The sequence below is a fragment of the Lethenteron reissneri genome, chromosome 31 (genome assembly GCF_015708825.2).
Source record: "Lethenteron reissneri isolate LAM-NWPU_2019-01 chromosome 31, ASM1570882v1, whole genome shotgun sequence".
NCBI lineage: Eukaryota > Metazoa > Chordata > Hyperoartia > Petromyzontiformes > Petromyzontidae > Lethenteron > Lethenteron reissneri.
Window position 1 is genome coordinate 2,586,829 of NC_083809.1, and position 27,667 is coordinate 2,614,495.

A 27,667-nucleotide genomic window follows, 5' to 3' on the forward strand; every position below is an offset into this window, starting at 1 on the left:
AGGGGAGCGGTCGTGCGTTGGTTAGCGCTACGCTGCGCTACGAAACCCGGCGACCCGAGTTCGATTCCCGTTCACGACGATTATCTGAACCTGGTCCTGGGCCTCCCCTAGGTCGACTCAGCCTCAAATAAGTATCTGGTGCGGTGTGTAAATATTGCCACTGGGGAGACAAAGGCGGCCGGGCGTGGTTGCTGGCCAACCACCCCCTCGTGTGCTGTCTCTGCCTTCATAAGTGCTCGCTAACACCACTTGCACCAACCATCTACACGGGGGATATGTGTGTGTGTGTGTGTCACCTGTGCAGGTGGGCCATGAGGCAGTGCAGCGTGTCGTAGTGCGCTGGTGGCAGCGTCTGCAGCGCTCTGCGCAGCTGCTCCAGCCTCTCCGTGGGGTCGCTCACTTCTGCGGCACACGGGGGGGGGGGGGTCAATCGTCAGGGCTTCATCCCACCCGGGTCTGTCGCTCGCGTCCGTGGTGACACTTGCGTGGCCTTGCTACCGCACGTGCCGGTCACGCGCTCCCTGTCCGTTCCCCGCGTGAGACGGCCGGTGAATGCTGTGCAATCCCTACTCCCTCTCTTTGCCTTGTCCGAACATGCAGGGTTGCACACTCTGTAGTATTCACCCATAATAGAGGCTCTTTGAGTTAGATCGCTTAAATATGAACGCGTCGTTAAGCCCGCCACCACCCGACACAGTCAATCAGTGAGGTTTTGTCACGTGAACAAAATGTGCCAATTCGTTACCAGTACAGCACACAGTTGTGTTGGAGAGTAAACCCACAACATGGTCGCTAAAGTCTACGTGTTTTACAGCATTCACTCCGTCTGCTCGCGCTTGTGCGTTCGCCACAACTGACGGGTGATCCATGGCCTGCAATCCCCGCCCTCTCCTCACTTGGCCGTATCCACATCGCCACCGACGTGCTCTTGGTGGCGTTGGCTCTCGACGTTCTGCAGCCGTGGCGAGGCGGTCGTCGCAACGATTCCTCCATGAAAAGTTTCGTCCACTCGGCGGGTCACGTGTGGCCACACTCACTCTCTCTCTCTCCATTCGGGGAGGGGGAGTTTGTGTTGACGTTTTTTTTGTACCTCTCACCCTTGAATTATGTTTGGTTCTAGAGTTGTAAGCAGAACGGCGGACAGACAGTGGGGATTGGTAAGACACTAGGAGACTCAATGTGGTGGGGATTGGTGAGACACTAGGAGACTCAATGTGGTGGTGATTGGTGAGACACTCGGAGACTCAATGTGGTGGGGATTGGTGAGACACTAAGAGACTCAAAGCGGTGGTGATTGGTGAGACACTCGGAGACTCAAAGCGGTGGTAATTGGTGAGACGCTAGGAGATTCAATGCGGTGGTGATTGGTGAGACACTAGGAGACTCAAAGCGGTGGTGATTGGTGAGACGCTAGGAGATTCAATGCGGTGGTGATTGGTGAGACACTCGGAGACTCAAAGCGGTGGTGATTGGTGAGACACTAGGAGACTCAAAGCGGTGGTGATTGGTGAGACGCTAGGAGACTCAATGTGGTGGGGATTGGTGAGACACTAGGAGACTCAATGTGGTGGTGATTGGTGAGACGCTAGGAGATTCAATGCGGTGGTGATTGGTGAGACACTCGGAGACTCAAAGCGGTGGTGATTGGTGAGACACTCGGAGACTCAAAGCGGTGGTGATTGGTGAGACGCTAGGAGACTCAAAGCGGTGGTGATTGGTGAGACACTCGGAGACTCAATCTGGTGGTGATTGGTGAGACGCTAGGAGATTCAATGTGGTGGTGATTGGTGAGACACTCGGAGACTCAAAGCGGTGGTGATTGGTGAGACACTCGGAGACTCAAAGCGGTGGTGATTGGTGAGACACTAGGAGACTCAAAGCGGTGGTGATTGGTGAGACGCTAGGAGACTCAAAGCGGTGAGGGGAGGCTTGCCGAGCCACTCACTGGCGGCCTCTACGAAGTGTGGGTAGGCTTGGTACGTGACGAGGGGCGTCGGGAGCTCCCTGAAGTACAGCTTCAGCGCGCCCGTGATAACGTTGACGTCTTCGTACGCCTTCGCAGAGATGTCCGCCTTCTCCCCGTCTGCGGGACAAGGAATGCCAGTGCAGGGTCGCCGCGTAGGTGTTAGGGTTCACGCGCAGCAGGGTCAGTCACGAGCTAGAGCCGCGATCGGAGCGCTTCGCCCCCTGAGCAAAGTTGAGATGGAGGAATTTAGAGGGCGATCCATGCATAGACAGTAGGAGACTGACTATTGTGAACACGTTTTACAGAGGAGAGAGTTGCAAGACTTTATAAGCGCGTTTAGATTGGTGGCAGTCACGCGGAGGCTTTGAAAACAAAAAGTTTCGAGTTCTCTAAACATTTCTCCCCCATTATTTCAACCGGGATGACTTCCTGAAAAATATTTATTTTATTGAGACAATGTGCGGGGCCCAATGCATCACGTCGTGATGCACGTGCACACACCGTCAACGTGAGCCAAAACGGTTGTGAAAAGCAGGGGGATAGAAAGATGGTGAATGGGCTCGCTGCTCCAAACCATACCGGGGGGGGGGGGCGGGGGTGGCGGGGGGGGGGACATCTTCAAGTGGATAGGCCTGTACGTGCAGTGCCTTGCTGCATCATCAATCGCAAAGCACAAGAAGAGTTGCGTTTCGCTGACCTAGTTAGGCGTGCTAACGAGTCCCCGGCTTCGGCAAGTACCGCGCGTATTCCCCGAATGCGCGATGCCAATTATACACCCAATTAACGTGCGCGGGGCATGGCTGGCTACGTGCATAATCGCATTGTGAAATAATAAGGAGAAGAATTTTGAAGTCGTGATGATTGTGATTTTTTTTCTAAGAGGGAAATATGTGGGTTTCTTGTTTTCATGAAAGAAACCCGACCTAATGGCAGACAGGGCATTGACAGACACCGGGCTCATGTGCATACAGGGTGGACTAAAATTCAGAACACATAGGGTGACATTTATTTTAACAAAACACAAATGAACCTTATGGCGGGACACTGGGGTCCCATAATCTCTCGCAGAAACTGCGTTGCAACGTCATTTGATGTCTGTTGAAGGCGAACGACACGGAGATCTGTTCCTCTCGACGAGCTCTACACGATGTGCTAATCTAAGTTTCAAAGTTTTGTTTCTTCGATGCACTGCCCTCTGCTACCCGCCGTGTAGCCCTGCAGCCCATGTCCACCTGTCCGGGCATTGTGGTCACCAATCAACATCACCCGGAATTCCCCCTCGGAAGTTGACCAGGGTGTTCGGGACATTCCTTAAAGCCGGCAAACAATTGATGAACGAAGCCTCACCTTTGTCGAAGGCCGCCCTCACTTCCTCCACCAGGTCGCTGACCCCAGACACCCGGTAGAGTCCCTCCGACTTCAGGCCTGCCCGCAGGGCGCGGAGAAAGAATTTCACGATTAACGGTCGACAGCGCGACAATTCGGCTGCGCCCTGTTGCTCACAGCTCGCGAGCATGCGGCCAGAGGGGCTCGCGTGCTGCGCCACGAAGAAGGGGGGGGGGAGGGGGGGACAATGGACAGTGGGCCCCATTTATTGCTCGCACTGGGGGCCCAGGCCAACTGCGCTGCTACACCACCACCGCCGCGGCCGCTGTGAAGTTCCCCGGTTTTTAAATCGCGCGTCGTCGGAGAAGTTCTCCGTTGCAGCGCGGGCGAGAAGGGGGCGCTCGTCGGCTCGCGAGTGCCGCCAATTTGTTGTAATGCCGGAGGCGCAAGCGAGGGCGTCGTGTGGGATAGTGGACCGATAATGAGCGTCCTCCTCGTCAACGCAAAGCTTCTACTTAGTGACGCGGCCCCCAATAAAAATAAATATGAAACAAAACTTGGCACATCCCGGAGGCATGGGTTGTAAATTATTTTTCTTGATAATTATTACACGTACAAGAAGGTGAAAAACATACGCAGGATGTGCCATATTTAGTGACAATGTGCCGTGCCAAAACGTCATTGTTGTTGTCGTACACTGCTCAAGTGAGCATGGATTGTCGAGTTCCTGTTTACAGCACTGAGCCGGTGGTGGAAATTCGACATTCCTATGGTAGGGGCCTGTTACTTCGTAAGAAAACCGGTGCTGTCTGCCACACGACAGCAGGACTCGTCGTCGTTGTTGTTGTTGTTGTTGTTGTTGTTGTTGTTGTTGTTGACCAATGAGAAGTCTTGAGCCGACCCCCCAACCGGGATTTGACCTCCGCAACCTTGCACTTTGCGAGTCTGCGTTCGTTGGCCACTGCGCCACCGGGCCGGATGTTTACTGCTGAGCAAATCGGGTTCCGCACGAAGTTTCCTAACACCATATGCGGCACTTCCAGACACGCCAGGGGATGGGTGGGAGGTGGGGGGGGTGGTAGTAGTGGAAAGCCGGGGGTAGATTGCTATCCCACCTACAACTCATCGCACTGTGTGTGTGCGCGCGCAAGTTGTAGAGACAGACGTGGTGGTAGAGATGAGCTCTTGGGGTTTGTGCGATGTCGGGATGGCACCCCGCGTGAGAATGCTTAGAACAAACGAGAACAGCTCGGACGGAGCTTGTGTTGCCTCCGAAACGTCGTGATTTAAATTTTATTTTTATTTAACTTTTATTAATTTTTATTTTTTACCTACGTGGCTTTACCGAAAAAACCTAAGAATATGAATCCTTGCAGTCACGAAAGCTTCGAATCTAGAATTGACGTTCAGTCGTTGTGATTCTCACGCCGCGATTTTCGCGACCGCCTCGTGAACATGGCCTTGGGCAGTGGAACTCGTCTCATCCGTGACTTCCGCACATTCCGTCATTTGTTTTCACTTTCCTCTCTCTCGTGCTAATATGCTCAGGTAGTGGCCACATCTTTTTGGCAGCAATCTCTTATGATGGTCGTCAAGCCATTCTCTGGTAGGCCTTCCTCTCTTTCCGTTTACATCAATTTTTTTACGAACAATAACAACAACGCACTTTAAATGTTCCTCTCAATGCCCATCCTACACGTGTGTCCAAATAGTGACAGTTTCCTTCTCATCACTGCCTGGGAATTATTAGATAATATTCGTCTATGTGCAACCGTTTTTCTTACTTCTACGTTGGTTACTCTTTTGGTCCAGCTTAAATACAGTGTCCATCTATAGCAATGTACAAAGAGGCATTGCCTTCGTCGATACATTTCGGAAAATGGGATCGAGCAACAGCGACCGCCGCGTCGTCGCAGATGAGCGCTCGTCCGCCGTGTGTGCTTGTGCGTGTGTGCGCGTGTGTGTGTGCGTGTGTGTGTGTGCGTGTGTGTGCGCGTGTGTGTGTGCAATCATGTGTGCGCGTGTGTGTGCGTGTGTGCGTGTGCGCGTGTGTGTGCATGTGCGCGTGTATGCGTGTGCGCGTGTGTGCGTGTGTGTGCGTGCGTGTGCGTGTGCGCGCGTGTGTGTGTGCGTGCGTGTGTGTGTGTGCGTGTGTGTGCGCGTGTGTGTGTGCAATCATGTGTGCGCGTGTGTGTTCGTGTGTGCGCGTGTGTGTGCGTGTGCGCGTGTGTGCGTGTGTGTGCGTGCGTGTGCGTGTGTGCGCGTGTGTGTGTGCGTGCGTGTGTGTGTGTGCGTGCGTGTGCGTGTGCGTGCGTGTGTGTGCGGGCCCTCACCGCGCGCCTCGATCTCGCCGATGCACATTTCCACGACCATGGGCAGCCGCCCGCGGTGAGCCTTCACCAGCGCCGTGAGGTCGCAGCCGAACACCTTTGGCAGCCTGCGGGGGTCGGGCTGGCAGTCGGTGGGCACCAGGCGGCAGCACTGCTTGTGCACGTTCAGGCCGCAGTCTGGCGCCAGGGAGAGAGAGAGAGACGGTTTCGCCAAGGTGGGGCGATGGGGGTGTTAAAGGTCAAGGGACCGGCACAGAAAGTGACCTTTATAGTCATAATTATTCGTAGCCGTGATAGAGCGATTTTGGCCGGCGGTCGAGCGTTGGAAAATCCGCGTTAAACGTCAGCAAGGAAATGTCGCGGGTTTGGGCAGCCACTGGCGAATTTTCACAAATGTGTGCTGATATCATCCGTGGTTGTTAAATGGTAACAGGTAAAACAGTAACCGTTTTCAGAATCGATTAACAGTCACTAAAGTCAGGAACCAGAAGCCATTTCTCGTGGGATTTTGGTAAAGAATGCAACTTGTTGAAGAAACGTAGCCCATCGTTTGAACTGCCGCCCCGAGAGAGTGAATCTAATTGCCCTTTGGATGGCAAGTCCGGGGTGCCAATAATAGCGCGATTGTGGCAGGACACTTTCCTTAACATCTCAATAAAAAAAAATGAAACTGTTACGTTTGCCGCTTTAAGATGTGACTGTATGTTCGGAAAAGTGCCATTAACCGGTTTATTGCCGAGTCGTATTCATAAAGTTATAACAGGAATGCCAAAAAAACACGATTTCAACCACCCTAACATTTTCTAACCGAACGGGATTGTGGGCTCAGTTGACCGCCAACAGAGATTTGAACTTGTGAAACCTTCAGATTAAAAGTCAGATGAATCTGCTGCAGCATCAACAGTTGCCCTACAAAAAAAAGTTGAGCCTCCCATGTCAACGTCAGAAACATTTTTTTGTGTTATATAAATAACGGTTCAACTGTTTCTCGATGTCACGGACGGTCAAACTGCATCCGGCGCACCACACGCCGTGAACCTTCCTCTGCGATCATGTTGCGTGACCTTGACCATCCAGCGTGATCATCAATCTCTCGTGGGGGGGAGGTTTGGACACGCGTGGAAACTCCACCGCGATCAATGAAATAGATCTGGTGGTGCCACACAGTTGGTTCAGACGCAGAACGGTCACGGTTGCGTTCCGGCAGACGCGGAGCGGAGGTGGTGGTGGTTGGGGGGGTGGCACGTGCACTGGGAGTCGAACCCCCCCCCCCCCCCCCCAGTGTTTTCCGATAACCGAGCAACCATTAACGTGTGTCCCGGGAGACTGCCGCCCCCCTCCCCATTGTCTACCCATGCTGAGCATCCGTTGCTGGGAAATGGGACTCAAATCCTGCGTCACCGTGGTGGTGGTGGTGATGATGGTGATAGTGGAGGAGGTTACGAGGGCGCAGAGAGAAAAGAAAGGATAATGTAAAAAAATTCCGGCAGGAGCAGATGCGTCGCGGCGGTGGACGGGCATCGCTCGGCACGCCGCATTAGCATTCCCCCGTGGGGGGGGGGGGTAATGGAGGAGTGGAGGGGGAGAATTAACGCGAGACGAAGCTGGCCTTGGCGGTCCGCAGTAGTTTCATTTTAAAAACTCAGACACGCTGGCTGCGTCGCACACGCGAAGGCGCAGACACGGGCGCGCACAGACGCGCGCGATGAACACTTGAACACACGCAGCAGCAGCAACAACAACCACTCGTGCCAAGCTAGGTGCACCTTTGAGACCGCGCGAAACGTCGCGAAGGCTCGCTGGCAGGAAGGAGGTCACGGGACAGACCCAGAGGTGTTATGGGTTGACACACACGCGCACACACACAGCACACACGCACACACACAGCACACACGCACACACACAAAGATCCCCCGTATCGCCTTAACAGACTGTAGGGGCAAGTGCTGTAAGGAAGCACCTATGAAAGCTGGCACGGCACACGAGGGGGTGGGTAGCCAGCACCACGCCCGGCCGCCTTTGTCTTCCCAGTAGCGTTGCACCAGGTACTCATTTGAGGCTGAGTCAACCGAGGGGAGGCCCAGGACCCGTTCAGATAATCGTCGCTGGTGTTTTTCCCGTGAGCGGGAATCGAACCCTGGTTGCCGGGTTCGGAGCACAGCACGCTAACCGCTGCACTACCGCTCCCCACACACAAGACAAAGCTCCCCCGTGCAGCCTCTAACATGATGTAGGGGCAAGTGCTGTTAGCCAGCACCTATGAAGGCCGGTACTGTGGCACACCAGGGGGTGGGTGGCTAGCTCCACGCGCGACCGCCTTTGTCTCCCCCAGCGCCGACGGTTAACACCGCACACCACACACACTGTAACACACACGCGGATTGCACACACACGTGGATATACAAATGCGCGCACACTCACGAATAAACAGGCGTGTACACGTGAGCGTGAATACACAAACACACTTGCACGTGAGTACAAATGCACGCACTTGTGAACAAAGAGAGAGACCCCTCCCATATAGCATTTAATAGACTGTTGAGGAAAGTGTTGTCAGCCAGCACCTATGAAGGCCACACACATGTGAAACAAAGATCCCCCGTATAGTCTCAACAGACTGTTGGGGCAAGTGCACACACATTTACATGTATGCGAACACACACACACGTAAAGACAAAGGCATGCAGCTTTGTCTTTAGCCAGCAGGTCAAGGGTGAGTTGGAGCATCTGTTGTGTACATGCCTGCGTCGCTGCCCATTCGACTGGTTTATTTGTGTTACGCAAATATATCCACCTCTAAGTATGCGTTTGCATAGTTCGCTCAACGTTGGGGTGATTCTCGTGTCCATCACCGGTACTGAGCCTTCGATTGCAATACCAAATTGCGTGCGAAATCACCAGTCTCCATAGGACGTCGATAAAAGTGATAATAGATGTCCATTGTCATTCATATGTAATGACAGTAGAGTCAGCCTGCAGTGCGAATGGGCTAGTGGCTACGGGAGGTAGTGACAGGGGAGTCAGCCTGCAGTGCAAATGGGCTAGTGGCTACGGGAGGTAGTGACAGTAGAGTCAGCCTGCAGTGCGAATGGGCTAGTGGCTACGGGAGGTAGTGACAGGGGAGTCAGCCTGCAGTGTGAATGGGCTAGTGGCTACGGGAGGTAGTGACAGGGGAGTCAGCCTGCAGTGTGAATGGGATAGTGGCCACGGGAGGTAGTGACAGGGGAGTCAGCCTGCAGTGTGAATGGGCTAGTGGCCACGGGAGGTAGTGACAGGGGAGTCAGCCTGCAGTGCGAATGGGCTAGTGGCCACGGGAGGTAGTGACAGGGGAGTCAGCCTGCAGTGTGAATGGGCTAGTGGCTACGGGAGGTAGTGACAGGGGAGTCAGCCTGCAGTGTGAATGGGATAGTGGCTATGGGAGGTAGTGACAGGGGAGTCAGCCTGCAGTGTGAATGGGCTAGTGGCTACCGGAGGTAGTGACAGGGGAGTCAGCCTGCAATGCAAAGGGACTAGTGGCCACATGAGGTAATGACAGGGGAGTCAGCCTAATGTACTAGTGGCAAAAAGGGTAAAACCTATTATTTTTCATACATGGATTATGTAACGTTTTCCAATGTACGTTTGTCTTCAGAAGTATTCCATCAATGATGAGTAAGCCGATGGGAGCTGTCAGTGCATTTCCACATCGTATCTGCATATACTTAGCAGACCTTTGATCAATTTGTTCGGTTTTAATAAGCTAATTCCCTAACAGGAGCATACGTTTATCCAACTGAACGCTTACATCGTATCATCTTTACCAGAGTTATCATGCGGACAGACGAACAGAGGTCGTGAATACATGTTTTTAACCACAGATGGAAACCGTTAAAAAAAGTAAACATACATTCTAGGTGTGGTTACGAGTACAGTTTTACCCTTGGGTTTGATTATGATTCATGAAGGTCATGGAAGGATGGGAGTGTTAGTGGGTAATTGTGTTAAGATGTGCCCTGGGGAAACCGGCAGCCTGGCGATTGAGATTTTATTTTCGAAGCTATCAGGGACAAAACCTCACCGACGTTTATAAACGCCCTTCGGAGGCTGTAATTCATTTTCCTGAGATAGTTTTTTTTCTGGGCCAAAATATCACGGGGTCAAGGTCGGTGACCCCCTCGGTGCTGTGGGCAGGCAGAAGATGGCAATGGCAACGAAGCAGAGAAGCGTTCTATCACACGCTGTCTCGTGCAGCGTCTCTCAACTCCGGTCCACGCGGGCCCCCTCACGACCACAGCCCATGAAGGGTTTTCTGAGGCCGGGTGAACATTTGTGGATGATGCCCTCCCCCCTTGGACCTGAGGCTGGGGATAAACTGCCCCCTCTACCCTCACTCTGCAGTCCAGTTCTAGCGGCCCACCGCTTCGTGATTATCAATTTGTCCTATTCGTATGTGAATTAAGCCACTTGCACAATTCCTAAACCCGATGATTGGTAATCAAGGAACGAAGTGGAGTTGAGAAACACTCGTTTGGTGCGTGTGTCTTGCCCGCGGTGATTAGAGGAATAATCGCGATAAAATGTGTATGTTTACACTGCTGATGAGACACTGGATGTCGAAACTAGTCCAGAGCTTGCTTATGCTGAATCGACACTGCTGAAATGTTTCACTCGCTGAAGTCTGTGGAGCAATGGGTTGTGCATGTGAACACAGCTTCTGGTGACTGCAGTGGTCAAGTGACCCCATTACATACAACATCTACAACTCTATTCCTACACACGCGAATCAAGGTGTGTCATGGCCCTTACAATCAATATTATGAATCTATGCCTAGTTAGATGACTAGTACTGTACTTATTTAAGTTAACACACAACCATGGCAGTAATAACTTAGCCTAGATAACGACTCGATATGATGATGTACACGCATTTATCGAAATCTGCTGCCTACTTTATAACGACGGCCGCGACCGCTGAGTTTGTGCACGTCCATGCACGCGGTCGCTCTTATTCTATGGCATCCGATCACATTTGTAAGTGTCTGTTGATTGCACTTAGAGGGCCCCTTCTTGTAAGCGCAATTAACATTTATTGACGTGGGGGTGATTACACTTAGAGCAGGGGCCCCATTAAATTGAAGTGCACTCGTGCCCAATCCCATGAGCGTAGACTTAGTGTATTAACAGCTGGGTTGTCGTTGTTGTATGTGGCGTTTGAAGTGTTCTCTCTCTTGTTATCACAATTATCTTCCTCACAAACAAAAAAAAACCCACAAACAAATGAATGCGTTGGACAGATGACAATCCAAAGCATGGCCCTCTGGGAATGAGTCTTGAGACTCAGACTTCCAAACGCTGAAGCTGCTCCTTGAAAAAGTCTTCAAACTCAATGATGCCAAATATTCTTCAACATATTTACCTGTTTTTATGTTGCAAAGGCAAGGCCCACTGAGCTATGTAGCTCGTTTTTCAGACGTGACATGACCACAAATGATAGCTCAACGAAGCGGCTTATCACGTGGAAACTTATAGCAGCCAAATGTGGGGAGAGAGAACAAGCACACTTCAAATATACAAAAGAGATCAGCGTTAGGATCGAACGCACCACCGACCACCTGTATACCAGCCGAGGTGTTTAACATCTAACCCTCCAGAAAATACACGGCATTTCAGTGGAAACAAATAAAATGCTATAATTAAAAATGTCAACGCGGACTTAGCTGCACAGCCTCTCGATCTGGCGTCTCGCTCGGAGCCAGAGGGTGGCAAGCGGCGGTGAAGCAATCACGGCCCGGCACCTGGAGCAAAGCTGCCTGCCCCCCCCCCCCCACGCTGCCATCCCTCGCCACGCTCCACCAGAATCCTCCTCCTTTGTGTCCAAAACAAACCGCCGGCGGCCGCCCCGCAGAGGCCGTCCGCGCTCACAAAGCCACGGCGGCAGATGTTGTGCCTCCTCCTTCCTTCGGGCGAATGCTTTCACCGTCCTTTGTTTTTGAGAACCGCGGCGCTGAACAATTGCACTCGCACGCTTATACTCTCGCCCCCCACTCCCCACCCCATTGCTCCTTTCTCTCCCTCTGTCTCACCCCCCTCCTCCCCCTAACCACCACCACCACCACGGCCACCGCCCTCGGTCACACAAAGAGAGGCGTCGCGTTAGTTGAGAGTCGGCTGCGCGTGGCCGCTGCCTGTTGCAGAGCAGATGGCCGCCTGCCCGCACGGCCGACCCTTTTGTGTGGTCGGGCATTCTGATGAGCCGCCGTTCCCTCTCGCCGCCGTCGGCACTCACGAAGGCGCCACTTGTGGCTTTCACCGAGTCGCCTCGGCCTCGCTGAGGTTTTTTTTTATTGCTGCCCAAATAAAGAGTCGCCGTTTATTGTCGAGCAGCGCAGGGCGAGTGGCGCGCTGCTGGGACGAGCTCACGAACCTGCCCGCTCTGCGTGTAGCGCAGTGTTTGTTTTATTGCAACTGGTGGCCTTTAGTGAAGCCCCTGATGACGATACAAAAAAATTGAAAAAACACCGCAAATGCTGCTGATGTCAAACCCCAACGGTTTCGAATGGTGTGGCGGCCCTCACACTGATGATGTCTTATCGGCCAAGTGCCCCTAACCCCCCAACTCTGAAAATGAGTAAAGAGCACTTGTAGGAGGGGGGAGTCGTGAGTGTTGTGTTGCATCCGTCAGCCCACGTGTCGCTCGCTCGCTTGCTCGCTCCCAGGGAAACGCGTCGTGGCGTTGCCAGCTGGGAATTGGGACTTGGAGCAATGAATGTGACGATGGCGCTTTGAGTGGCACATTTGTGCCGGAAAGGCACCACGTGATCATTATTATTTTTACGCACGCCACGAGGTACTCATTTTAAGGGCTGAGTTGGTCTCGGGAAGGCCTTACATTCAGATATCACTCGCTACTGATTCATAGTCATGGCCGGGTACCACGATCAAACACACGCACGTCCGTCCGTACGTACAGATATAAACACGTACTCTACTACAACAACAACCGCGCAGACATTCCCAACTACGGAGGTGATATCACCTTCGCGATTGTGCCAGGCAAGGTGCACTTGGAGGCCATGTGAAATGTCGGCTAGCTGGCAGGTAATCGGGACAAGCCCCCGGGTGTTATGGGTTAACTTTTTAAGACGACTGCCAGATGCACCGTCACCAAAAGAATAAGACGGATCCTCCGTATAGCCGTTGACAGACTGTTGGAGCAAATGCTGTAAGCGAGCACTTATGAAGACTGGCATGGCACACGAGGGGGTGGGTGGCCAGCACCACGCCCGGCCGCCTTTGTCTCCCCAGTGGCGATGTTTACACACCGCACTAGGTATTCATTTGAGGCTGAGTCGACATAGGGGAGGTCCTGGACCAGTTCAGGTAATCACCACCGGTGTTGGCCATGAGCAGGAATCGAACTCGGGTCGCCGGCTTCGTAGCGCAGCGTGCTGTCCGCTATGCTACCGCTACCCCCACCCCCCACAGCACTGACCAACAATAACAACAGCAACCGCGGTGACGTCACCACGGCGCTTGTGCCAGGCTTTGTGCACTTTAAGGACTAACAAAAAAAAAAGACAAAGATCCCCCGTATAGCCTTAACAGACTGTAGGGGCAAGTGCTGTTAGCGAGTAGCACCTATGAAGGCCGGAACGGTACACGAGGGGGTGGGTGGCCAGCGCCACGCCCGACCGCCTTTGTCTCCCCAGTGGCGATATTTACACACCGCACCAGGTACTCATTTCAGGCTGAGTCGACCTAGGGGAGGCCCAGGACCGGTTCAGATAATCGTCACTGGTGTTGGCCGTGAGCGGGAATTGAACCCGTGTCTCCGGGTTCATAGCGCAGCGCGCTCACCGCTACACTACCGCACACACACACACACACGCTACACTACCGCACATACACACAGACACACGCTACACTCACCGGAGCACTTGACTCCCTGGGCAATGAGCCCCCACATGAAGTTGGCGCAGTACTCGCACCAGTGGGGGCCCCGGAATGTGTGGACCTGCGCGAGACACACAGCACAGCACAACAACGCAACGCTGATTTGTAGACATATATGAGATAGTAAGAAAATTACTTTTGAATGTACAGCACTTTAACGTCAGTCCGCTGCTGGACGAAGGGCTCCCACATTGTGGTAGGTTTGCACATCCTTGGCATGCATCTCAAGATGCCGTCCCCAGACAACGGTGGGACATGGGTGTCCTGGGGTAAGGAAGCTTGTGCACGTATTTGGTTTATCGAGGAGTATTGAGAATTGGCCGAAGATAGAGGAGAAAGAGCAAGGTCCTGAGCATGCACTTGAATAGAGAGTCAACAGCGTGGGTAGCTGGGGGAAGGGGCCATTCAGACTGGGGGGCCAGCAGAGGAGAAGGAGCGACCTCCCGGCGAGCGAAGCTTAGAGATTGAGAGAGACGTCGCAGGGATCAACACATGGATAGGGTTGAAGGAGGCAAGGCTTCGCGTTACATCACATAGGATAATGGAGAATTGCCGTGGCTTGCGGCCATCGCTTTTGTGGGGCATAATTCGCCGCGGCAAAGATCACTCCAAGCTCGGGGCATCTCTGGCTCATCCTGAGATAGCGCTGACTGCTCAGGGTCAGGTTTCAGAGTTTGCGAGGGCTGGGCCTTCTGCACCACCACTCGGTCTGCGTGGATGAGTTAATGGGAAAGAAGGGCCTCAAGATCTCAGTATAGAGAGAGGATAACAAGTGGAATGTGTTACGTCCAGAATGTTATTGATTATATAGATTATTCGATTTTTTAAAGTATAAATCTCAAAGTACAATTTGGAGATAATGATGATTGTACCATACTCATAGGTTTTTTCGGTAAAGTCACGTAGGTAAAAATAAATAATAAAAATTTAAATAATAGAAGTCATAATATTATTTTTTATTATTATTTCTATTATTTTTATTTTTTATACGTGACTTTACCGAAAAAACCTAAGAGTATGTATCCTTGCAGTCACGAAAGCTTCAAATCTAGAATGATTGTACCATTTTTGCCATCACGGTGATCATCGCCGCCGTCTCCATCATCGTCATCACCATCATCTAATTTCCAACATTCTAAGAATTTGGCGCCATGATAGCGGCACGCAATTCCCTCCGCACCTTGCACACTTCATCGGAATCTGTCACATCTGTGCAATTTAACGGACACTAACTGGCTGGACGGCGACGCGCCTGCGCACAGCGCCATCAGCGGCAAAAGCTCGAACGTGCCAACCTCCGGGACCACTCGGAGGCGTCCAAAACGCGCCGCGACATCTTTCAACCAAAATCCGCCGTAGCACGACGACTCGCCGAACGTGTCGCGTCCCTCTGCCACGAGCGATGAGTCATCACGGACACTGGAAGTCGGGGAGGTGGCGCAGCTTGCGCTGTGCGCTCCCCCCTGCCGCCCCCCACACCAAGGAGCGTGCGTGACGCCGTGCCCACCGCCGAGTTGAGCCAGCCAGCGCGTCCGCACCGCGTTGGGCATCGCGGCGTTGCGTGGCTCCAGATCACTCTCGCGTGGGTAGAGGCGCCATAGATGCGGAACGGACTCCGCTGGCAGCAGCCCGCAAGAGTGCCTCTCGGGGTATTTTTGGCCTACTCTTCCGCGCTGGCCAGATGTCTTGGCAGAGGTGCGAGCACCCACAGTTGACCCCGCCGTACACGACCTGACGTTCTGCTGTGGCACACTCATTTAGACTGGTGGATGGACAGAGGCGTGGGGGTTTTAGGAAAATTGTGCGGTTTTTTACTTCAACTGCTGCACGGGGAGATGGACTTGGAACCGGTGACCTCTAAGATTTAAAGTCCGGTGCGCTGACCGTCAACCCCACAGCAGATGCACCGCGCGTGCTCATGTGCCGATTTGAGACAGATCCCTGCCGCCTACTCCGCGCCTCTCTTCCTCCCCGCTGAAATCCTCCTCGTGTTTTTTTTTGGTCTCCCAGCACGAGCAGTGAGCCGGAATTACGTTTCCATAACAGCTGAGCAAACGTAGTGGGGGTAGGGGGCAGGGAGTGCCTGCCCTGAAAAAGGCGTCTCACCCATCGTCGTGGCCCTTGGCGTCATTTTAAAAATACGCACCTTGGGGTCAACTGGGCACGAGCGTCGTAAATGTACGCGCGTTCGTTGAGCTTCTTTCGCACCGTACGTAGCCAACCGTATGCTGATCGGAGGGGCAGTGCGCACAGCATCCATCAACACTTTGGCAAGATCAGCCTCCGAGGATATTGTTTCATAATGACCTCGTATTTCCCGGGGTTTCATGAATTTCCAATGAATGGTATTTTATCGGTGACACTTTCAATGATCATTGTCGGTCAAATGTTTGTGTTGTGTTTCGGGCAATGCTACAAACATATCACGCCAGTTGTGACAGAAGCGAGGAGAGAGAGATTGTAGTCCTGCCAAAGTATTGATGGATGTTGTGCTCATCGCTCTTGCACGTACACGATCGTTATACGTTTTTTTATACATATAAATTGAATGTCTGCTTGTGTTTTGCTGTGATTGACACAAATTGTTCGTGAAATTGTGCTTCGACGTTGAGGAAATGTGACGCCAGAGGTGGCTCACAGGTCACAGCACTGAGCCAGGAACGCTCAGGCCCTGGATTCAACCCAGGGCAGGCACCCGTGATGGAACCAGCCTCTCAAGTGCGACGAGTTTAATTAGTTGCCACTTAATTGTGCTAAATCCGGAGACATTAAAACAATTTGGTTTAACTGACATGCGTCGAACACTGTGCAGAGCCGTCAGAGCTGTGCCCTGAGTGTGGATGAAGAAGCTTTGTGAAGTGACCTCAGAAGTAGTTCTGTAATGGCATCTTTCGGTGGGGCCGTTCTCTGACACAGGACAATGCGCTGCTACTCTTTGGTTTTTTCGGTAAAGTCACGTAGGTGAAAACAAAATAAATAAATAAAATAAAACAGCGAAATTAAATCACGACGTTTCGGAAGCAACACAAACATCCGTCATCATTGTGTTGCTTCCGAAACGTCGTGATTTTTTTTTTCACCTACGTGACTTTACCAAAAAAAAACAAAGAGTATGATGGATCCTTGCAGTCACGAAAACTTAAAATCTAGAAAAAATGCGCTGCTGGCTGCAGGGTTCTAAGTGGAAGCGTCGGCGTTCCGTGACGCGACGCTGGTTCGCGCAATCGGAACTTCATTGAGGGAAACAGGTAAAGGAGAAACAGGAAATGCGATGCCTGCCGTGTCGCACCTGTTCCATGACGTATCGAGACACCGTTTAAACATCATCAGCCAGGCTCAAGCCACTGCTGGATGGAGGCCTCTCCCCCAGCCACCGTGATGTAATATTCCGCCAGTCACCTGCACGTGAACTGATCGCGCACTGGAACACGGTGTGAGATGTAAACAAATCCACTCGCCCTTAAATTGGGGTGGTAGTGGTGGTGCTGCAGAAGCCGTAGTAATTGTGATAAATTACCAATCATTGGGGGACCCTCCGCGGACAGTAGCTCGCGAGGGCTAAGATAACCCTGACACTGCTGTCTTGCAGGGTTATGCAATTATTCCATTCCCAAAGGCCGTCGCTGATGTCCGCAGAAATTAATGCTGCGAAATGTGCTCAGGAATACGCAGCTGTCGCCTAACGCCGCCTCGGTTTGATTTGGTTTGACGGCCGTGCCGAAGGTGGCACGCACCGTGGAGCTCATCTGGGCCGTCTCTCTATTATCTATGACGCCGCTATTTACGGGCACACGCGCGCGGAATGACAATTCGACTCAGCGTCATTTATTTGACCACAGAGAGCGGTGGGGGAATTGGGGGGAGTGGGGGGAGGGAGGTTGCGAGTCCACAGGGATGCATCCTGTCTCTCAGCATTGTAGATCTGAACGTCCCAAACATCTCAAATGTGTATTAATTTAGTAATTCCACACAACATTTTTCTTTAATTACCTTCTGTGTGTGGGTGTTTTTTTAAAGAGACAATGGGGCCTGAACGAGACGTTTCCACCTCTACAAAATACACCGCTCTCCGCTTATTCAAATGCTAATAATTTATATTTACCGTGGCCATTGGTGTGAGTGATCGGTCTCCACGAGCACATCGCTTTTCAGTGGCGAGCACTGCAGCCCCGCCGGACACCGCGGCGGTGATAGCACGTGACTCACATCGAGCTTGCTCTCGATGTGAGCGTAACACACACACACACACAAAACGCTGATGGAGACGAAGCCGTACGGCACTGGCAGCGTGTGTCGTGTTGGAGAAGCGCATTCGGATGTAATCTGTGCGCCGCCACGCGCCTCTGAGCCCGGGCATTGTTATGACGCCCGGCCAAAGGGAAGCTGATTGGAGCGCCGTGCATGCATCACGCGATGAGAAATCAACCCCCACGCACCGTCGAATGCCAGCGTGTGGTCTCGACAACGCAATACTAAACGTACACAGTATGACGGGGGTGGGGGGGGGGAGCACATTTTAGAAACGAGACTTTCGAAATAATCATGATAAACAAAATCTCAAATGTGACCGCAGAGAAAAATGCCCTCATCTGTACGGATGTGGAAGGCGCGGGCATTTACGTCGCAATAAATTAGACTCCAGTGCACCTCTTTGGTTATCCGCGGATTAATTGGATGAAGCTGCCGCCGCTATTGTGGGTGGCTCATCTTATCCGTCCAGCCGCAACGGAATAATAAGTATAACCCGTAAAAACAAAGTTTTTCACTATAAATCCTTTATATGCGTGGCAGCGAACTTAATATAAAGGATTTAAAAGTATATTCGCCTGTGGAGGACGCGGGGATCGATCCCGCGACCTTTGGAATGGGAAGCGAGGGCGCTACCAACTGCGCTACTCCGCCACGGCCTGTGGAGGGGTTACGCTCTGGGCTCTTACACTCTGACGTTCAGCCAAAGCGATGAATTATATTTGAATATATGTAAAATATTTTTTTTTGTCTAAAAAGTGTACAATTTTGGAAAAAAAATTTCACGAACATTAATTGTCTGGCACAACGAGTCTGTGTGGAAAATGTCAGCTCGATTGGATCACGGGAAGTGGGTTAAAAAACGACCGAAATATTTGCACGGTCGTAAGCAAGCAAGCACGCAAGCATGCGAACTTAATATAAAGGATTTAAATATAGAATTTAGGCACTTTATTTGAGACCCGCTTCGGGGTGAATCATCAGCAGGTAAATGTGAATAAAACAGGGGTGAATGTTGACACCGCTTCCTTGCAGGTAATTCCATTTATTTGAAATAGAAACGTGGATTACAAAAAGGATCCATCTTCGGACAATGGAATTTTCCAGTCGTCGATCGGAAGCACGGACAATTTGAGCATAGGAGCCTCTGATAACCTCCATCATCGCAGGATCGTGAGAGATGGTGGCTTTGGTGGGGGGAGGGTAGACTTTCATCCAGCAGTTGATTACGACTGCTGCTGTTGTTGTTGTTGTTGATGATGCTGATCAGGGCCGTTGCACTCCAGCGATTGTTATTGGAAGCCCTTGTCACCTGAACACCAGATCGGCTTTGGCCCGCGGGGCGTTTCAGGGGCAGGATGGGGGCGGACTGAGGCGGTCCTCTGATCGTCTGTCTCAGGGGTCGTCGCTGTCGAGGCCCAGGTTGAGGGCTCCGCCAATTACAGCGTCATCCCATTAATCGTGGGCCACCTGCTCCCAGATGCGGCTGCTGCTGCTGCTGATGCCCTCTTGCCCCCATACCCTGAGGGTACGTGGGGGGAGGATGAGGGAGATGGCCGCGTTGATTTCCATTTGAAAGCGGTTGCGTCGAGAGTCGATGTCGTCTCTTCGTCAACCATAATTGTTCAACCTTCCTCGGTCACTCTCGACCCATTGGCGATGTTCGTGCAAAAAGAAAAAATCTGCGCCCCACCCACCCACCTCGCCGACCAACCCACACCACCCCAGCGTTAACTTTTCTAAAATTATACACAGCGCTCGCCTTTGTTCCGTCTATATAACTCGGCGCTTGCTTTGTGCGATTTGCTCTGGTCGCGACCGCTGCGAGGCGAGCGATTCTTTTGCGGGGAGGAATCTACAAAATTGCCGTTGCTACGGCCGATGCAAGACTGGTTTTGTGTCCCGTCTCACAAATGTGGGGGCACTGCGTGTGTGTGTGTCTTGTGCGTAGAATTAAGAGGACGTTGCGAGAGAAAGACTCATGATCAGCCGTGCGCCTTTGCCAGAGAGCACGAGATTACTGTGTGGTCACTGTCCACGAGGGAGCGCACAACGAGACGTTTCACAGCCGAGAAGTGAACGTACCGCATTTGGAATGGGGTTTTTTTTGTATCTCAAGTGATATTAACAATAAATAAAGCTCCCTATTCTGCCGGATATCACTCAATGCATTGTGAATTCATCATCCACACACACACACGCGCGCACACATAAACACAATCTTCATCACCATCATCGTCGTCTACGATGGTCAATCCACTGTTGGATGAAGGTCCACACAATCTGCCACCACCGCTCACCCATCCAGCGATGTCACCGATCCGCCAAGCTCCCGCGCACGAGCTGTATCCCCATCACTCTGTCTGCTCAGCAGACACCGTCCCGTTCCATTCCTTGGCTGCCACTCCGCTATTGCTCTTCATCGTGCACCCCCATCGTCGTTGTTGACCGCCACCCACCGGCGCCTGCGAGCGACGTCTTCCTGCCCAAGCCCCAACTTACTTCGCTCCGAACAATTCCGACTGCCGTCGACCAACACGCCACGCACTCGACAGGAACCACGACCCGTGGCATCGCGTGAAACCGGTTCCCCCGCGGCGAACACGCGAATTTAGAGGCGCGTCGTAGTTCTGGCAAAGACGAGAAACTAACAAAAAAACTAATTTTTATTTTTTATAAATTTTACCCGGTAAGGCCTACTGAGCTCACCAGCTCTTTCTCAGAAGCGACCTTGCACTCACAAAAGAGAGCTCAACTACAGTGGCGTATCATCATGTGGACATTTATATCAGTAGCCAAATCCTCTAAACGCGCGTTTATAAAGAGACGAAGGGGGGCCCTCGATGTGGGGGGGGGGGGGGATCGGGGGGAGGGACACCCAAATCTCACCTTGAAGTTGTGCGACTTCTCATACTTGTGCAGGTGGTCGGGCGCGTCCCTGAGCAGAGCGGCTCTGCGCACCAGCGATCCGAGCTGTGAACAAGCGAATATCTTGAGCGGCTGCCAGAGGCTCAGCGAAGCCGGTCGCTGGACCCTGCGGGCTGTCAGGGCCGCGCCGCGGGCCCCGCCACCCTGAGCGGCCGCGAGGTGGGGGGCGGCCGAGGCGGGGGGCCCCGCGCACTCCGACACGGGGCGCTGGGGCTTGCCCGCCGCCTCCCAGGGCTGGGCCGATGGCATCTTTTTACTCGAAATCTCAAAGCTGAGCGAAACCCAAAAACTATGTTTAAAAATAAAGATGTATTTTTTTAGCACTACCCCCCCCCCCTCCTCCACCGCCGATTTTGCTAAACTGTCATAATCTGACACTTCGGAATCAAGAGTCCACGTTGTCTTTTACTTCGAGTCGTGTTGATGATGACTGCCAAAGCGGCGTTCCCCGTCTATCTCTGGCACTGCCTGCTGCCGTCTGTGCAATTCTTTCTGTGGCGAAACTGAAGAGGCGGAGGCGACGGCGGTGATTCTCTCCCCCGCCCGCCCCGCTCGCTGCCTGTATAAGGGCAGTGGACACGCACGCGCGCACACGCAGACACGCACGCGCGCAGACTCGCACGCGCACACACACAGACTCGCACGCGCGCACACGCAGACACGCACGCGCGCACACACAGAGTCGCACGCGCACACACGCACAGACTCGCACGCGCACACACGCAGACTCGCACACACACAGACTCGCACGCGCACACACGCAGACTCGTACACGCACACACACAGATTCGCACGCGCGCACACACACAGACTCGCACGCGCGCAGCGCTGTGCCGGGGCGATGGAGTGACAGCTGCTGCTGCTGGCTACGGAGTGACAGCCTGACGGGAGCGAATGAGAGTGGGTCGCGACGCTCAATACAAGCTGAATGAGCCACGCGTACGCCCCGCGACCCCGCGCCTCCCAATCCCCGATCAACGGTGGGAGGTCCTCAGGGCGGGGTTGCTCCTTGGTCGGTGAGAGGGGGGGGAGTCTAGTCGGACTGACAGCTGTGGAGGCTGGCTATGACTAACTCTGTTAGTGTGCACACCACCCGATCTACATAATAATACTTATGGGCAGGGTTATGTTTCATCATCGAGATGAAATCATGTTAAGTCTGTTAGCCAGGGGTGGAATGATTCACCCATCTCCCGCCGCACAGCCCCCTGCAATTCAAATAATTTTTTGTTGTTTTGTTCTCGCAATGTTTTTGTAACACTCTGGAGAAGGGTAGTTGGCATAAGCCCATCACGTTCAAAATACAAATCTAAAAACGGTTATTAGTATACATGCGATGCATCTATTGTGAGCTATCTTACTATAACATAGACGCCACGGCGGTGAGATGTTAACTACCTCGCCTGGTACACAAGAGGTCGTGGGTTCGATCCCGACCCTGACGCCTGTATGTTTAGAGTTTTGTGTCTCCGGGTCCTCCGGTTTTTCTCTCCACATTCAGAATCAACATCACGCGTTTAGAGTATTTGGCTGCAATACATTTCCACATGATAAGCCACTTCGTTGAGCTATCATTTGTGGCCAGGTCGTTTCTGAAAAGAGCTACATAGCTCAATGGGTCTTACCTAGTAAAATAAAAACAAATGTTTAGTTTAGTTGGTATATTTATCCAATTCCTTTTTGTTAGTATGTTTTTTTTTTAAAGAGGTAACTGGGGTAGAGCGGTGGTGCCGTGGTCAGCACAATGCACTACGAGCCATGCTTCCTGAGATTGATTCCTGGTCACCGTTGACCTCAATGGCAAGTGAAATCTGAACCAGCCCTGGGTATCACCCCACCTCACCAACGTGCACTGACCATGGTGGTGAAGTATGGTCAAATAAGCCCCAAAACCCGCACGAGCTTCTCGAGAAGTGGATTGACAAATCACTTAAGATTATTACAAATTATGAAAGGGAAATTGCAGTGTTGTTATATGTAAGTCCTTTGTAGAATAAAACATTCGTATCTAATTTATTTGCGATTAATTATTCTGAAAGAGGGACACCTTTTGGGCCAAAGTGCCACAGGGAAAACAAACACGCGAGGCTCGCAGGTACTTAAAATACCGATGGCAAATATTGTGGAGGTAACTTACTGAGCCGCCAATTAAGGACGCCGGTTGTAATGTTGTATCCATGATGCTGCGCCTAACCTGACGCGAGATCGCTGCACTTTAAATGCTCCTTGTATTGGGTTGTGTAGAGAACAACGCCTTTCACCTCCACGCAATTGGCCTCCTTAAGACGCGAACTCCATTATCTGGCCTCTAATCGGATGTAATCCAGCCATGACGCGCGCGTCAACGTGCTGACTATGCACGGGGTGCATTAATCGGGCACGCGTGAATGCCAACGACCTCATCGCATTATTTATTCAGGGATGAATTAACATGGGTGGTTAAATATTCGCAGCGGCGAATTAACGGGCAGCGCCCAGTTGAAACCCCGCCACGGCCTCTGGGTGGATGCTCCGCATTGAGCCGTTACAAGGGAGCTCGCACACGCGGCGAGACGAGCCGAGAGCAGTCGGCCGTCGTGTCCCGAAGCGCGATTTAATGATCGTGAGCCACACTCAATCCGGATGAAGCCCTCCCCCCCCCCACAAGCATTTCGCCATCCCTCCTCACAAGTGCTGCGATGTAAACATTGTAATAGTAGCAGCTGCACGCGACTGTGATCCCATCCCTCCGCCTCCATGGTCGGATATGTCGATGGGATCTGTGTCAAGAGCGTCTTTAACTCCAAATGATTATCGTTTGTGATTGTAGTTATAAATGTCTACTGATTTACAGTACCCTTGCTGGATGAAGGGCTTCCCCGTGCTGGGTTGATAACGGGAATTGTTCGACCATACCTCACCATGCCGGGCAGTGCGGCTTGATGAATGGTTGAGAGGGGGGGCGAGAGGGGTGGGTGGGCGATTAATTATTCTGAAAGAGGACACCTTTTTGGCCAAAGTTCCACAGAGAAAACAAACTAGGTGCGCGGATACTTAAAATAACGATGGCGAATACTGTGCCTGTAACTTGCTGAGCCGCCAATTAAGGACGCCGGTTGTAAAGTTTGTATCCATGATGCTGCGCTTAACCTAAATCAATGACGCGAGATCGCTGGACTTTGGATGCTCGTTGCGTTGGGTTGTGGAGTCTACAACGCCTTTTACCTCCACGCAATTGGCCTCCTTAAAACGCGGACTCCATCAGCTGGCCTGTAATCGGATGTCATCCAGCCGTGGCGTTGTGACATCACTCCGTTAGCTGTGGCCAGGAATTGAACTTTGCTCACTAGGTGCATAGTCCAGTGCGCGAACCGCTAAACTTCCACCCATCAGTATTTTATATTATTCTTTATTTTATATAACCAAAAATATGACCTTCATATCGCAAAACATACATAATTTATTAATTATTTTCTTAGATACTTAGTAGGGCCATTGACCAGCATGGTGAAGCATGGTCAAAATATTCCTTAAAACCCACACGGCGCGGGGAGGTCCTCATCCACCTGTGGATTGACAAAAATCCACGGGTGGGTGAGGATTGACAGTATGCAGAAACACTCTTGAACACAGCAACATGAGTTTGATTCCCCTCCACGGAAACCATCACTGACCGAATGAAATCTGATCTGACCCCAGGGTCCTGGGTTTACCTGGGAGAATTAACCGGCGTGGTGAAGTATGGTCGAACAAACTCTCTCCCCCGCGACCACCATGGTGTGTTGAGGCTTTTACCGAGCAGTGGCAACGGGCTGAAATGTACAATTATTGTTGTTGTATATTATACATTTACATTGAGGAATATTGTGTTTCGCAAATTATCCACGGTATTAAATTGTATTGGAAATACACGCACGTAAGTGCATTATTCCGAATGCTTTCACGGCCAAATCAGATTTCAGAAGCGGAGCAGGGGTCATTTATTTATTTATTTTCGCGTTTATTATTCGTAATGCATTTATCATGTTGTGTCTCAGCCACACGATTAACCTTGCAGTGTCACCGTGTCACCTTGCTTCTCAGCGCATCCTGGCCACGCGCATGAATTAGACACGGCGAACAACCACCCGCGCAATAACATCCACCACACTGATTTATAAAAAATATATATATAAAAATGTAAAAACGCATCTGTTGATAACAGCGTTTATAAGCCCCGAACTATTTTTATTTTAACAGGTAAGGCCCATTACTGATGTAAAAAACGCTTTTCCAGAAGCGACCAGGCCACAAATGATAGCTCACCCAAGTGGCCGATCGTGGCGAGGAAATGTATAGCAGGCAAATAGTGTGAGCATGCGTTTTTACATTCGGAGTGAAAAACCCGGAGGACGCAGAGAAAAATCAAAAGACTGTAAGAGGCGACGTTTCGGGTATTGGCCCTTCTTCACAGTGTACATAGGCCATAGGGATTGAGTTGGCCTCTCTGTGTGCTCTGAAGAAAGGCCATTTGCCTGAAACGTCACGCCACCTCATGTATTTGTTGACTTGTAGGGCTACACGGTGTTATTGACGAATGTCTTGCGTTTTTGTTGTTGTTATTGCTGTTATCTGCCCTTGTGCACCACTGCCAATGCAGCAGCAGTAGCAGCATGGGCAAATAATCTGCGTGCAAAAATATAAAAAAAAATCCTCTAACATCTCATTAATTTCTGTAGCGGGGTGCGTATGATGAATGCGTGAGCGTCAACTGGAAAATTACGTCAACGCTTTTGTTATTCGCGTGTAATGCAACACAGTTGCCTGCCTGCCCGCACACACGACAGCGAATTTAATCTGCGTCCACATTCACCTTGATTGAATAAGACGCCTCCATAACTCATCGCTCGCCATAATATGACACGTTTGGCTGTATTGTAAACGCGGTGCGGTAATAATGTCTATCTATCCTTCCCAATACCCGTCAGCAGAGAAACTCAACACGCTTGTCAATAACATTTCCCTAGGACAGGGGTCGGCAACCTACGGCTCCGGAGCCGCATGCGGCTCTTTACGGGCTGCTTCTTGACGATGAGTACGTATGTACTCAGATGCATTGCGGCTCTTGAAATACTGAATTTTGTACCGAATTGGAAAGAAATGGCTCTTCTTGTTATTTTGGTTGCCGACCCCTGCCCTAGGAGGATGTTACGTATCGGCAGCATTTGATCCATGGTTATTCTTTCCAGCAGAGCGATAGGGAGTCCAGAGAGATTGAGTGAATTACTATTTTTATTTTACCAGGTAAGGCCCACTGAGCTAGGCAGCTCTTTTTCAGAAGCGACCTTTCCACAAATAATAGCTCAACGCAGTGGCTGAACGTGTGGACATTTATAGCAGCCAAACACTCTGAACGCTGAATACCCAATATGATCGTTGGAGACTACTGTACAATACTCCTCCACACCGTGGGACCCTGATGGATAAACAGTCCCATATGTCATAAAAACATCTGCCAACAACCGGTCTACAAGACGTAGCAGAGCGTTACAGCGCCACCACGATGCGTTTCTCTCCAGATATCGCTTTCAATGCGACGGAGCGGCGGTGCAGCGCTAAGCTCCATGTCGCAGCGGTGAGCGTACTGCGCTACGGAACCCCCGTCACCTGAGTTCGATTCCCGGCCACGGACAACGTCATCGGCGGGTGACACGCGACCCCGCACATCGAGGTGCTGTGTTCACTTCACCGATCCACGCTGAGCAGCGTTTGGTGAAGTATGGTCAAACAACCAGCAGTGGAGAGGCCTCGGCCCAGTGGTGGATTGAGACTGTGCCGATTGTGACAGTGTATAATGCGCATCTTAAACATTTGTTGTTGTTGTTGTTGACATTTGTCGTCGTCGTTGTTGTTGTTGTCGAGCGGTGGCTAACGCGGCACCGCAGAGCCGTGCTCGCTGTTGGAATGTCAATGAGCGCCACTCGCGCGCGCCCCGTTACTCCCCGGGTACGGCCGCTGCACCACCCCCCCCACCTCGTGATGCGCCCACGTGCGGAATGAGCAAGCGTAGCCTGGGCCCACTAGGGAATGCCCCTTGCACCCCTCACAGCGCGCGGCCTGACTTGGGCAGGGGGGGGTGGCAGCTGCTCTCTGTGTAATACTCGAAGCGGCGGCTTTTGGCTGACCATCGAACAAAGACGGTGTGGTCGCTGCATCGCGCGCGCTTTCACGTGCGCTTCTGCGGCCGTCTGGAACGCTCTTCCTTGCGAGTATTAGGAAGCCACTGGAGCGATGCACTTTTAAATGCCAGATTGAAAACTCGTTTCTTTAGAACGGCTTTTTTGTGTTTAATTCGTTGTTCTTCACCCGCACCTTCGATTAACACGGTCGGCTACGTACGGTGTGAAAGAAGTTCAACGTGCACACAGTACAGAGTTAGGTAGAGGTAAAGGCGCAGGCCTGCAACGTCTCGCCGACTCGTCCACGTTGGCCGGACGTCTTGGAGGAAGTCGGATGTACCGGCACGTTAGCCCACCACGCACGACCTGCCGATCGACTCACTGCGGCGTAGAAATGAACACTTCAAACTCCGTACAAATATGTCAGCAACATTATCGCTGTACACTCGAAATGACCTCTCTTGTATCTGTGTCGAACTTCTTTCGCACCGTACGTAGCCAACCGTGCTAATCAGAGGGGGCGAAAGAAGCTCAACGTACATGCATACAAGAGAGCTGATTTGAATCGTACAGCGATAAGGATGCTGACGTGTGTGTACGGAGTTTTGAGTGTTGCCCTGCATATATTGGGTTAAGAAGCCACGCGTGACTGATGAGACTGCATTTAGAGCCGATTTAAAGTGGCATCATTTAAACAGTTTCCAATTGGAAACATTAGTCTGTAAGGCCCATGGGCTGATGGGATAAATATTTGATATTTTCAGCTGTTAAACAGAGGCATTTCCTGATTATGTTACGCT

General features: G+C 51.7%; 1 protein-coding gene across 3 annotated transcripts in view; it reads right to left on the bottom strand.

The window, feature by feature from the left end:
- The window catches only part of LOC133349663 (beta-chimaerin-like), a 65,609-nt gene that overhangs the window by 6,598 nt on the left and 31,344 nt on the right, over positions 1-27,667 (bottom strand). For 2 of the 3 annotated variants that reach the window (XM_061563290.1, XM_061563289.1), the window contains exons 3-8: positions 20,692-20,775; positions 13,531-13,615; positions 5,626-5,799; positions 3,314-3,391; positions 1,946-2,083; positions 297-402 (exon numbers count right to left, since the gene is read on the bottom strand). In XM_061563290.1, coding sequence (XP_061419274.1) covers positions 297-402; positions 1,946-2,083; positions 3,314-3,391; positions 5,626-5,799; positions 13,531-13,615; positions 20,692-20,775 — 665 coding nt within the window. Of the gene's footprint in view, positions 1-296; positions 403-1,945; positions 2,084-3,313; positions 3,392-5,625; positions 5,800-13,530; positions 13,616-20,691; positions 21,626-27,667 lie in introns of those variants that run through there. The other variant, XM_061563288.1, reaches the window with a different exon arrangement.